Here is a 12,837-nt window from a genome sequence, read left to right as displayed (position 1 = left end):
ACAGGGCAAGCCTGAGCCAGCCCTAACTATAAGCTTTATCAAAGAGGAAAGTCTTAAGTCTAGTCTTAAATGTGGAGACGGTGTCTGCCTCCCGAACCGTAACAGGAAGATGATTCCACAGGAGAGGAGCCTGATAGCTGAAGGCTCTGGCTCCTGATCTACTTTTGGAGACTTTAGGGACCACGAGTAACCCTGCGTTCTCAGAGCGCAGTGTTCTGGTGGGATAATATGGCACTATGAGCTCTCTAAGATATGACGGAGCTTGACCATTTAGAGCTTTATAAGTTAACAGTAGGATTTTAAATTCAATTCTGGATTTTACAGGGAGCCAGTGCAGAGAAGCTAAAACAGGAGAAATATGATCTTGTTTCTTAGTTCCTGTTAGTACACGTGCTGCTGCATTCTGAATTAGCTGGAGAGTTTTTAAGGACTTACTAGAGCTACCTGATAATAGAGAGTTACAGTAATCCAGCCTTGAGGTAACAAAAGCGTGGATCAATTTTTCTGCATCTTTTCGGGTCAGGATAGGCCTAATTTTCACAATATTACGCAGATGAAAAAATGCAGTCCGTGAGGTTTGTTTTAAATGAGAATTAAAGACAAATCTTGATCAAATATTACTCGAGGTTTCTTACGGTAGTGCTAGAGGCCAGAGCAATGCCATCTAGAGAAACTATGTCATCAGATAAAGAGTCTCTGAGTTGTTTGGGGCCAAGAACAATAACTTCAGTTTTGTCTGAATTTAACATCAGGAAATTGGTGCTCATCCAAGTTTTTATGTCTTTAAGGCAATTACAGAGTTTAGTTAATTGATTACTTTCTTCTGGCTTCATCGATAAATACAACTGAGTATCATCCGCATAACAATGGAAATTTATGGAGTGATTTCTAATGATGTTACCTAAAGGAAGCATATATAGAGTAAATAGGATTGGTCCGAGCACAGAACTCATGGAACTCCAAAACAAACTTTAGTACGTAAGGACGATTCATTATGAACGTGAACAAACTGAAAACGATCAGATAAATAAGATTTAAACCAGCTTAGTGCAGAACCTTTTAGGCCAATTAAGTGATCCAGTCTCTGCAGTAGAATTTGATGGTCAATTGTGTCAAACGCCGCACTAAGATCTAATAAAACAAGTACAGACAAGTCCTTTGTCTGAAGCAATCAGAAGGTCATTTGTAATTTTAACTAGAGCTGTCTCAGTGCTATGATGCACTCTAAATCCTGACTGAAATTCCTCAAATAGATTATTATCCTGGAGAAAATCACACAGCTGGTCTGCGACTACTTTCTCAAGGATCTTTGACATAAAGGGAAGATTAGATATTGGTCTATAGTTGGCTAACACCTCTGGATCCAGGGTGGGCTTTTTTAGTAGAGGTTTAATTACAGCTACCTTAAAAGACTGTGGTACATAGCCTGTTAATAAGGATATATTGATCATATCTAATATATGAGTGTTAACTAAAGGAAAGACCTCCTTAAGTAGCCTAGTCACTGCAGTCAATTCTTGAAGAGAAACTGGGGAGAAGCAATCTAAATATATATTAGGTTTTACAGCTGTGTTTGAGGTTAGATAGGTACTATCTGAGGACAGGAGGTCATGAATTTTGCCTCTAATAGTTAGAATTTGTCATTAAAAAAGCTCATAAAATCATTACTGCTAAGGGCTAAAGGAATACAAGGCTCAATAGAGCTGTGATTCTCAGGCCTAGTCCACACGAGCGCAGGTATTTTTAAAACCGAACTTTTTTGGCCTCCAGTTTTTAAAAAATCTGCATCCATACGAGGGGTGTAATAAAAATACCTCCGTCCACATGACACCGCAAATTCCACTATCAAGCAATGTAATACACATGCCAAAGCAGTAGGTGGCGATATAACTCCTAAATGTAAGGCCATTGTAGCCAATCAGAAGGCAGTAAAATGTCATTACCAGAAAAACAACAACAAGCGTACTATTATGCAGCAGGAGCAGTCTCTGTAACAGCACACTCTTGTGCCTCTGTTGCTGGATGTGGTTGAGTAGCGTTAGTTGTATGATACAGCCACAAAGTGCTGATATGCTGCTAAATAGCAGCAGTATTTTGTTTAGGTCCATCCTCAAATCGTCTCTCGCACACACTGGATCGGGTAATAACACAGCTGTTTTCTGTTTACGTCGCACACTGTGACGTCATACAATGGAGACGACACAAAATAACTGCGGTTATCCTGTTGACACATGACTGCTGACACCGTACTTTTCCAAAAAGTTCACCCTGGACTCCGGTTACAAATAACTCCGGCTACAGGGCCCCAAAACTGCGGTTACGTGTGGATGAAAGGCCAAACTGTGAGCAAAGAGTCACGGTTATATAAATACCCGGATTGGTGTGACAGTCCCTCAGTCAGCCTGGCTACAGTGCTGAAAAGAAACCTGGGGTTATTCTTGTTTTCTTATATTAATGCTGAGTAATAGTTTGCTCTGGCATTGCGGAGGCCCCTCTTATAAGTTTTGAGACTGTCTGCCCAGATTAAACGAGATTCTTCCAGTTTGGTTTAGCAAAGGACAGCCCAAAATGTCTGAAGACTTTGAAATTGAGGAGGAACAGCATTTCTTTGTTGAGCCGTATTTGTTTGAGCCCGACTATACGGATGTAACTCAGGCCACTGGACGAAGCAGCCGCCGCAGCTCATGAGCCTAACCCTCAGCCAGCCGCAGAATACCGGAGTCGAGCACTGGAAACCTGGTGGTGTAGTTGTTTCAAATCCAAAGCAATGCCAACGGATGAGGAAAGTCTTTGCTGCTCAGACTGGGAATTGGCGATGCCTGCACTTGAGAATCTGGACATCAGTACTGACGAGACTGCTGCTCTTCAGAGACCGTGCATCACCGATCACCCTCAGCGCGCACACGTGAGCGTGGAGCACAGAGAAGCAGTCAGAGCTACAGGCTACAATGAGGCTAAAAACAGAGTTCAAATGACGTTTTTCCAAACAACTTTTTATGTCGGGGCGGCAGCACACTTGGATCACTACGGACGAGCAGTATGGAGATATTTTGTGGATTCAATTTTGTGTTCTTGGACGTTAGTCTGGGGCGCCGTTAGCCATTAGGTGTGCTAGCCGCTCCCCCCGCCGAACTTTGCAAGTGATGTGAGGACTCTGAAACTTCACCAGAGCCTCCGTTGGCATATGGGTGAGTAGATAATGGCTGAATTTTCATTTTTGGGCGCACTATCCCTTCTCTGTGAGATCATGTTACAGGACTAAAATAATTTAATGTGTTTCCTCTTTAAAGAACAAACAGTCCTGATGTCCAAACCCGTCTCCATGACGACAGATGTGAACGTTCACACAGACACACACACACACACACACACACACATACACACAGTCTCAGAGGACACAGCAGGATGTGACCTCATGTCAGTGGTGTCAGCAGGAAGCAGCTGTCAGTATGACATCACATGTTGCAAGCAGCTAAAAACTGTGTTCATAAAAACTGTCAATGAGAGTTTTGTTTTTGGATCAATGTGATAAAACAGAAACATTCATGTGTTCATCATTAATCTGATTATTACAGTGCTGACCTTCGTGTGATGGTGACAGAGCCCACTGAGCCCACGGTTCTCTGAGGAGCTGGGGGATTATTTAATTTTGTCGTCAACAAGGTAACAAACACAAGCGTTCCTCACAACACGCAGCAGGAAGACCAGAGAATATGTCGGGAGAACTGCGACCTGTTTGACAAACAATAACATTCACAACTTGGATTCAATTTGAACTGAAAAACTCTTCTGACTCTCTGATTGGTGGACGTGTGCGGCCTGAAGGAACAGAGCTGAGACTTGAGGATTCCTTCAGTCACCACTTCCTCTTCATGTCTCTTGTTCACCACGACAGTAAATGTGACAGAATGAAACTCTGCTCTGTGAAATGATCTGTGGAGAACCTGACGGAGCTCACCATGTTCAGCACCTCCATACTGACATGAGACATGACTCCATGGGCAGAGACTCCACACAGCATCAGAAAACACCAGCTGCGAGGACGGAGAGATCGCTGCCCAGAGACTGATCACTCAGGAGAACCTCACCAAGGGAGGTCAGATCGAGGCACCGCCTGCAGGCGCTTCAAAGACTGAGGAAGCTGCGATCACTGACCGCCATCCATGAACCGCTCTCGTTATGACGGGCTGTGAGGGTTAAAGGTCACGTTGATGCTCTGGCGCAGGTTGTGATCCATCATTTTAGGCTTTATAAAAAAAGGTGAATTGAAAAAAGAAAAACTTTGTTCATGAAACTTTGTGACAGAGATGTCTTTCTTCATTTAAACCCAGAACAGGAAATTAAAAACCTCTCCCCACATCCTGACGACCTCAACGCTGAACTGGAAACCAGTATGAGACCAGTACCAGGCTGTGTGTGTGTGTGTGTGTGTGTGTGTGTGTGTGTGTGTGTGACATACGTCTCAGTGCCGCTCCTTTCTGATTGATGTTGTTTTGATGTTGTCGTGGTTTGTTGCCAAGGCAACCCCTCCTAACATCGCAGAGGGATGATGACATGCAGCGCACACACACACACACACACACACACATTATCAGACTTCTCATCAGATGACAAAATAAAAGCCTCCTGATCTCTGATCTATCAAAGTGTGAAGTTCTGGACTGGTCCCAGTGTGTGTGTGTGTGTGTGTTAATGGTGTGTGTGTGTGTGTGTGTGTGTGTGTGTGTGTGTGGTGATCCAGCTGACAGGAACAGTAAGGAGCTCATTAACCCTCCACATGGTTCACATTAACACAGCTGATGGAGACACAGACTGAATGATGGACAGCTCTCGTCAGATGCTCCAGTACAACTTCCTGTCACTGAGCCAGCTGCTGAGCTCTGAGTCTGAAACCACCTGGAATCATTTATTGATAAAATCAGGTGACAGGTGTAAAAATAACAAACATCTCAGAGGAGCACTGTTAAAGGAACAGTCCAACATTTACATTCTTCATCCTCCTCCTCCTCTTCCTCTCTGACAGTCACATCTTCACATCATAGATCCTATCAGTCAGTTCATTCTGCAGTACCACGAGAGGCCACTGGGGAAACCGGGCTGCAAGGCTGAGCAGCGTTCTGAGGACCTGATTCAGACTGATTCCACTCTCACATCTGTACAGCAGCTGCTTAGCTTAGCATTAGCATTAAGCAGCTGGTTAGCATAGCTTAGCATTAAGAGTGAAAACAGGTGGAAACAGTTAGCCCAGGTGCTCTACAGCTGATCGTGTTTCCTGAAGTGTACCAACATCTCACTGGGTCATGTGTCGGACTGTTTGTTGGCCAGGTGAAAGCTAACGGTTTCCCTTTGTTTCCAGTCTTTATGCTAAGCTAAGCTAACCAGCTGCTGACTGTAGCTTTCTGAGAGAGTGAACTCTCAAGAGGAGGAGGAGACTAAATGTTGAACTGTTCCTTTAAATCCTGGGCTGCAGTTCGCAGCTCAGCAGTGCGGCGTCGCTACACAACAACAACAACAAGCTGGAGGCGTGTGATTGGCTGAAAAGTGACATCAAATAAAAGTGCTGTAAACAAGATTTGTGAAATAAAATATCTTCATGTAAACAAAGATGAAACTGTGAGAGTTCATGTGATCAGTCATGTGATCATCCGTCAGAGCTCCACGGCTGTCAGCCATCATGTGTCAGAATGCATGCTGGGAGTTAGCATTAGCATCAGGGGCCGTACACATGCTGCGTCTTTAACCACCTGGGAAACACGAGGTCGGGTGCTGGGCGCTACTCTGTGCCAACTCAAGGACGCAGCGGCAGGTTGCATCTGAATTTGCTAAGCAACCATCACCAGTGCCGTGTCACAGCGTACTGACAGGAAGTCCTGAGGTCAGAGCTGATCTACTTCCTGTCTGTCTGGAGGACAGATGTGACGCTCTGACAGCTCTGCACTAAGATGTTCAACTTCTCGTCACATGACATTAGCTGCTGCGTTCTAAAAGCTGAACTCTGTTTATCTCAGAGCTGTCACATCCTGAAAAACAGGCGCTCTGGAATCGACACAGAAAACAATGAATTTGAGGGCGTTAAATCCGCAGCATAAGAACGACTATTTTAGCAGCGTGTTTGGGTTGTTGCTGCAGAAATAAACAGGAAGTGATGTCAGGACTTCAGTTCTGTATCCACGTTGTTCTGAGCCTTCATGATACCTTGTGTGAATTACGGGCGTGACCTCTGGCGCAGAAATGGGACCAGTGTTTTCCAGTTTGGCTAACAGTACTCTGATCCTTCTTCCCGCAGCAAAATAAACAAAACGTGCTAATTTAACATTAATTAAATATCTGAAACAAACCAATTAAACTGAAGAAAAAATCATTTCCAGTTAGCTGTTAGCTGTTAGCCACTGTGATGACCAGTTGGGACTCACCACAGACAATCAGCAGGACTAACGAGCTTCCTGTCTCACCTGAGGACACACCCATAATCAGATGTACTCTCAAGAATAAGGTGGAGACACCACTCCGCCCCTCTGGCTCCGGGTTACCATGGAGACCAGCCAGGAAACAGTAAAACAACAGGAAGAGATGGCGTGTCAGGGCGGTGAGGGGGGGCGTACAAAGTGAAGGTTCCTTCAGTTATAAAGATTGTGCACAGACAGGAAGTCACCTTTGGCGTTCATGATTAAAAACAATAAATAGTGTCTGATATAAAACCCATCTGTCAGATCATTGTGCAAGGCGTCACAGAGCACAGGTGATCAGACTGTTCCAGATCACAGCTCCATCCAGGAGCCCACACCTGAGCCCAGAGACGCCCGAGACACCGGCCTGGAGCCAGGCCTGGAGCTGGGCGGCCTCCTGCCCACGCTGAGTCCATCCTCTCGGGGCTCAGCGGCCTCTCCGCTGGCCCGGCTGACAAACACCATCGGGGGCTGGGTGGAGGCCATCTCAAACCTCAGCTCCACAGCGTTCTTATTGGGGCGGGAGGAGGCGGCCTTCCTCTTAGTCCTGGGCTGGGGGGAGGGGAGGGGGAACGCTGGGACAACTCTGTGCGAGGACGTGGAGGCATCTCCAGTGGCAGCAGAGGACGAAGACCCCAGTTTGGCCAACGCCACCGGGATCTCCTCCAGAGACTCAGCAGAGTCCGAGTGATATTCAGCAGGAGGGGCGGCAGCCTGGACGGGGCCCGTGGCGGGGGCCAGGGGGGGCAGGGAGGCCCTCAGAGGGAACGCTGGGAAGGGAAGGCGCTGACCCAGGGACACAGTGGACACACCGCCAGGCTCTGCTGGAGAACGACACACAACATATGAACCATACACATTTTTACTCATTCTGGAGAGTTTGGTTTTGATGAACTTCCTGATTTTAGTATTCGAGAACCAAAAGTAGAATTAAAATGTGTATTTACAAAAAATAATAATGTTTATAATAATAAATTGATTCCTAGCCTCCGTACAAAAATACTAATCACCATGTCAAATATCGGCACACTATGCCACCAAAGTCTTCTTCACTTCCCTGGAGCCACTGAGCGTGAACAGAGAGTTGACAGGAGTGGCAGGACTCCATAACGCAAAGTGTTTAAGTTTGCCAGACTAACTTCTAAAAACATTACAGCCACAAAAATACAGCTGCTAATTATATCAACGCTCTACGTCATAACTGCTGTGACTAAAGCAACAGACTAATATTTGGAAAGTGTATTTCCTGGAGATGATTCTCATCTGGAGAAGCTGTTACAGGTGTGCTGATGTGTTTCTGAGGGGCAGATTCAGGGTCGGGGCTTCGGACCAACTGTCCAGCTTTGCTTTTTACTTTTTCTCTAACTGGGAGTGTTGGTAGTAGGACTGCAGTGATGTACTGGTTTTAAAGTGCACTGTATTATAAAAGCTGACAGTTATTACTCCGTGTACATTTGTTATCTACAACGCTGAAAAACAAAAAGTCCAACTGGACATTTCTTCTCTCTTTTGACTTATTTTCTTTGAGGAAACTTTTTAAACATTTTCATTGACTAAATGTTTCATGTTTCAGTTTTAGTAATAAAACATTTGTTGAACCAACATTAACTTTTCTGTTTTCATTCCTTTAACATGACTTTGGCGTGAACAGAGAGTTGTGTGTGTGTGTGTGTGTGTGTGTGTGTTTAAGTTGTGCAGCAGCCACAGTGACCTCTGCTGGAACTTTAACCTTCTTCTTCTGTCAAAACAGTCATAACTGCTGTGACTGCAACAGACTAATATTTGGAAAGTGTATTATCCTGGAGATGATTCTCATCTGGAGAAGCTGTTACAGTGGTCCCTAAAGTGTTTCTGAGGGCAGATTCAGGAGCCGGACCAACTGTCAGCTCTCTCCTGTGGAATCATCTTCTAACTGTGTTGGTAGTAGGACTGCAGTGATGTACTGGTTTTAAAGTGCACTGTATTATAAGCTGACTTATTACTCCGTGTACATTTGTTAGGGCTGGCTCAGGCTTGCCCTGAAAAACCAGCCCCTAGTTAGGCTGACTTAGGCCTAGTCTGCCGGAGGAAACTATAAACGGGCACCTTCTTTCATTGACTAAATCTCTCTCTCTCTCTCTCTCTTTTAGCTCTCTCATTTGTTGAACCAACATTAACTTTTCTGGCCATTCTGCATGTAACATGATCAAACATTTTCTCCAGAATCATCAGGAGCCTTTGCTGATCTCCACTGTCTCATCAGATTAACTCACTTTGTGTGTGTGTGCCTGGACAGCGTGTGCGTGTGTGTGTGTGTGTGTGTGTGTGCCAGATGCCTCCTGTACTGCTGCGCTCATTAGTCATTAGTCATACAGAACCTTCTTCTTCTTCTGTCAAAACACAAAGACACACTCACACATCTGCCAGATATTAATACAGTGCCATATTTCAACATATTGTACCACAGAGCCAGAACTATACTATAATATTAAAGTCTCCAATAGATCAGGAGCCAGCCTGTCATTATCAGGCTCCTCTCTCTCTCTCTCTCTCCTGTCTCATTGGTCATGTGGTCATTACTGTTAAGACTTTATCCTGCTTTGATCTGTTCATAGTACGCTGGCATCTATTGCACGTCTGTCCAGCCCCTGGAAGAGGACTTCAGTTGCTCTTCCTGAGGTTTCTACTCCTGTTAATACACCACATATGACTATTTCCTGATCAGCTGTGAGGGTCATAAGGACAGAGGGATGTCGTATGCTGTAAAGCCCTGTGAGGCAAATTGTGATTTGTGATATTGGGCTTTATAAATAAAATTGATTGATTGATTGATTGATCACAAGGCAGTGCTCCCTCTGTGTGTGTGTGTGTGTGTGTGTCTGTGTGTGTGATACCTGTGTGCGTCGGTGTGTGTGTGCTGCTGTTTTCAGCTCTGTAGACACAGCAAGCTGAGCGTCTTCCTCCACAACAGGACTGGACACAGTCCTCACTCTGCTGTTAGACAGGAACCTGACACACACACATGCACAGCACACAGATTGTTGCGGTTGTGGTGATTAAACTGATTATTGATCAGTAAACTCAAAGTGACATCATGCTGTTTAGCATGAAGCTGGTGTTCACGGTAAAAAGGCTGCACCCAGAGAAAACCCACGCTGACACAGGGAGAACATGTCAGAGCACCTGGAGGAAATTGGGCTTTATAAATAAAACATGTCAGAGCACCTGGAGGAAACCCACGATTGACACAAGGCAGTGCTCCATGTCGAGCACCTGTGTGTGTGTGTGTGCTGACACGGTGTGTGTGATACCTGGAGGAAACCCACGCTGACACACGGAGAACATGTCAGAGCACCTGGAGGAAACCCACGCTGACACAGGGAGAACATGTCAGAGCACCTGGAGGAAACCCACGCTGACACAGGGAGTACATGTCGGAGCACCTTGAGTAACCCCACGCTGACACAGGGAGAACATGTCGGAGCACCTGGAGTAACCCCACGCTGACACAGGGAGAACATGTCGGAGCACCTGGAGGAACCCCACGCTGACACAGGGAGAACATGTCAGAGCACCTGGAGGAAACCCACGCTGACACAGGGAGAACATGTCAGAGCACCTGGAGGAAACCCACGCTGACACACGGAGAACATGTCAGAGCACCTGGAGGAAACCCACGCTGACACAGGGAGAACATGTCAGAGCACCTGGAGGAAACCCACGCTGACACACGGAGAACATGTCGGAGCACCTGGAGGAAACCCACGCTGACACAGGGAGAACATGTCAGAGCACCTGGAGGAAACCCACGCTGACACACGGAGAACATGTCAGAGCACCTGGAGGAAACCCACACTGACACAGGGAGAACATGTCAGAGCACCTGGAGGAAACCCACGCTGACACAGGGAGTACATGTCGGAGCACCTGGAGTAACCCACGCTGACACAGGGAGAACATGTCAGAGCACCTGGAGTAAACCCACGCTGACACAGGGAGAACATGTCAGAGCACCTGGAGTAAACCCACGCTGACACAGGGAGAACATGTCAGAGCACCTGGAGGAAACCCACGCTGACACAGGGAGAACATGTCAGAGCACCTGGAGGAAACCCACACTGACACAGGGAGAACATGTCAGAGCACCTGGGGGAAACCCACGCTGACACAAGGAGAACATGTCAGAGCACCTGGAGGAAACCCACGCTGACACAGGGAGAACATGTCAGAGCACCTGGAGGAAACCCACGCTGACACAGGGAGAACATGTCAGAGCACCTGGAGGAAACCCACGCTGACACAGGGAGAACATGTCAGAGCACCTGGAGGAAACCCACCCTGACACAGCTAGAACATGTCAGAGCACCTGGAGGAAACCCACGCTGACACAGAGAGAACATGTCGGAGCACCTGGAGGAAACCCACACTGACACAGAGAGAACATGTCAGAGCACCTGGAGGAAACCCACACTGACACAGGGAGAACATGTCGGAGCACCTGGAGGAAACCCACACTGACACGGGGAGAACATGTCAGAGCACCTGGAGGAAACCCACGCTGACACAGGGAGAACATGTCAGAGCACCTGGAGGAAACCCACGCTGACACAGGGAGTACATGTCGGAGCACCTGGAGTAACCCCACGCTGACACAGGGAGAACATGTCGGAGCACCTGGAGGAAACCCACGCTGACACAGGGAGAACATGTCAGAGCACCTGGAGGAAACCCACTCTGACACAGGGAGAACATGTCAGAGCACCTGGAGGAAACCCACACTGACACAGGGAGAACATGTCAGAGCACCTGGAGGAAACCCACGCTGACACAGGAGAACATGTCGAGCACCTGGAGGAAACCCACGCTGACACAGGAGACATGTCAGAGCACCTGGAGGAAACCCACACTGACACAGGGAGAACATGTCAGAGCACCTGGAGGAAACCCACACTGACACAGGGAGAACATGTCGGAGCACCTGGAGGAAACCCACACTGACACAGGGAGAACATGTCAGAGCACCTGGAGGAAACCCACGCTGACACAGGGAGAACATGTCAGAGCACCTGGAGGAAACCCACGCTGACACAGGGAGAACATGTCAGAGCACCTGGAGGAAACCCACACTGACACAGGGAGTACATGTCGGAGCACCTGGAGTAACCCCACGCTGACACAGGGAGAACATGTCGGAGCACCTGGAGGAAACCCACGCTGACACAGGGAGAACATGTCAGAGCACCTGGAGGAAACCCACACTGACACAGGGAGAACATGTCAGAGCACCTGGAGGAAACCCACGCTGACACAGGGAGAACATGTCAGAGCACCTGGAGGAAACCCACGCTGACACAGGGAGAACATGTCAGAGCACCTGGAGGAAACCCACGCTGACACAGGGAGAACATGTCAGAGCACCTGGAGGAAACTCACGCTGACACAGGGAGAACATGTCAGAGCACCTGGAGAAAACCCACGCTGACACAGGGAGAACATGTCAGAGAAAACCCACGCTGACACAGGGAGAACATGTCAGAGCACCTGGAGGAAACCCACGCTGACATAGACAGGCTCCCCACCCCGGGGTTTCACACCAGGAACCCTCTTGCTGTGAGGTGACCATGTGAACCACTGCACTACCGTGTGGATCAGTGAGTCAGTCCACTTATTTCACCATAACAATACTTTTAACTTTATTATAACAGTAACTTTATGTAACTGTTTTTAATTTACTTTATTGTAACAGTAGTTTTTTTTTTAGAAGTATTTTAGTAGTTAAAGGAGATTTGAGAATAGGAGGTGTTTATTGAGTATCACATGATGTTTTCTTGCTCTTAGGGGGAACATCACAAATTTCGTTTTTCAGATCTAAACAGAGAAAAAGAAATAAGTGCTGCTGTAATAAAGATGACAGGATGAGTGTTTGGTCTGAAACATGTGTGTTAATGTCATCAGAGACGCTGTCCTCTGTCCACTGTGAGAGCTGCAGGATAAATAAAGAGAGTCCCAGCAGACGAGCTCTGAGTCAAGTTATTTATGAAGACCTTCCGTTAGACGCTCACACACACACACACACACACACACACACACACACACACACACACACACACACACAGCTCCCTCCTCCCTCAGCTCACACACACATACAATACACACTTTGTTTGCTTCCTGGAAGTCACGGCCAAAGAATTTCATTTTGCACACTTTGTTTTCTGTAAAGAAAACAGTGTCCATGGCGACCGCAGTGGCTGGAGCCTCATTGTGTTATGAAATGACTGTTTACTGAAACATGTCGGGACCAGGTCAGCCGGCCTCAGCCAATGGCAGCAGGTCGTGGGCCGAGCCCAGCCCGCCGCAGAGAGGCGCGGTCTGCAGTGACTTAATTCTGTTTTAATGAGGTGTGTTAACAGAG

The 12,837-nt window shown here is 47.0% G+C and overlaps 2 protein-coding genes across 2 annotated transcripts in view; both read right to left on the bottom strand.

The window, feature by feature from the left end:
• Positions 1–1,171: 1,171 nt before the first annotated feature.
• zdhhc1 (zinc finger DHHC-type containing 1) overlaps positions 1,172–12,837 on the bottom strand; it is a 32,780-nt gene continuing 21,114 nt past the window's right edge. Inside the window, exons 9-11 of the mRNA XM_049594129.1 lie at positions 9,233–9,434; positions 7,500–7,512; positions 1,172–7,270 (exon numbers count right to left, since the gene is read on the bottom strand). Of these exons, the coding sequence (XP_049450086.1) occupies positions 6,759–7,270; positions 7,500–7,512; positions 9,233–9,434 (727 nt within the window). The 3' untranslated portion in view covers positions 1,172–6,758. The remainder of the gene's footprint in view (positions 7,271–7,499; positions 7,513–9,232; positions 9,435–12,837) is intronic.
• LOC125900176 (uncharacterized) lies at positions 9,407–12,828 on the bottom strand. Its single transcript, XM_049595065.1, has 7 exons — positions 11,536–12,828; positions 11,316–11,491; positions 10,924–11,099; positions 10,265–10,352; positions 9,913–10,000; positions 9,781–9,868; positions 9,407–9,608 (listed from the first exon to the last, which is right to left on the bottom strand). The coding sequence occupies exons 1-7, from the start codon at positions 11,655–11,657 to the stop codon at positions 9,600–9,602; spliced, it is 747 nt and encodes a 248-aa protein (XP_049451022.1). The 5' UTR covers positions 11,658–12,828; the 3' UTR covers positions 9,407–9,599.

Source organism: Epinephelus fuscoguttatus, linkage group LG2 (genome assembly GCF_011397635.1).
Source record: "Epinephelus fuscoguttatus linkage group LG2, E.fuscoguttatus.final_Chr_v1".
In the NCBI taxonomy this organism is placed as follows: domain Eukaryota; kingdom Metazoa; phylum Chordata; class Actinopteri; order Perciformes; family Serranidae; genus Epinephelus; species Epinephelus fuscoguttatus.
The sequence above is the reverse complement of the archived record's forward strand: the minus strand, read 5'-3'. Positions and strand labels throughout refer to the sequence as shown.

Excerpts from the sequence above, each read along its gene's own strand:
- LOC125900176 (XM_049595065.1), bottom strand. The coding sequence starts at position 11,657 with ATGTTCTCCCTGTGTCAGCGTGGGTTTCCTCCAGGTGCTCCGACATGT. Across the intron at positions 11,100-11,315 it reads TCAGTGTGGGTTTCCTCCAG|GTGCTCCGACATGTTCTCCC; the intron begins GTGCTCTGACAT and ends GGTTTCCTCCAG. Across the intron at positions 10,353-10,923 it reads TCAGTGTGGGTTTCCTCCAG|GTGCTCCGACATGTACTCCC; the intron begins GTGCTCCGACAT and ends GGGTTACTCCAG.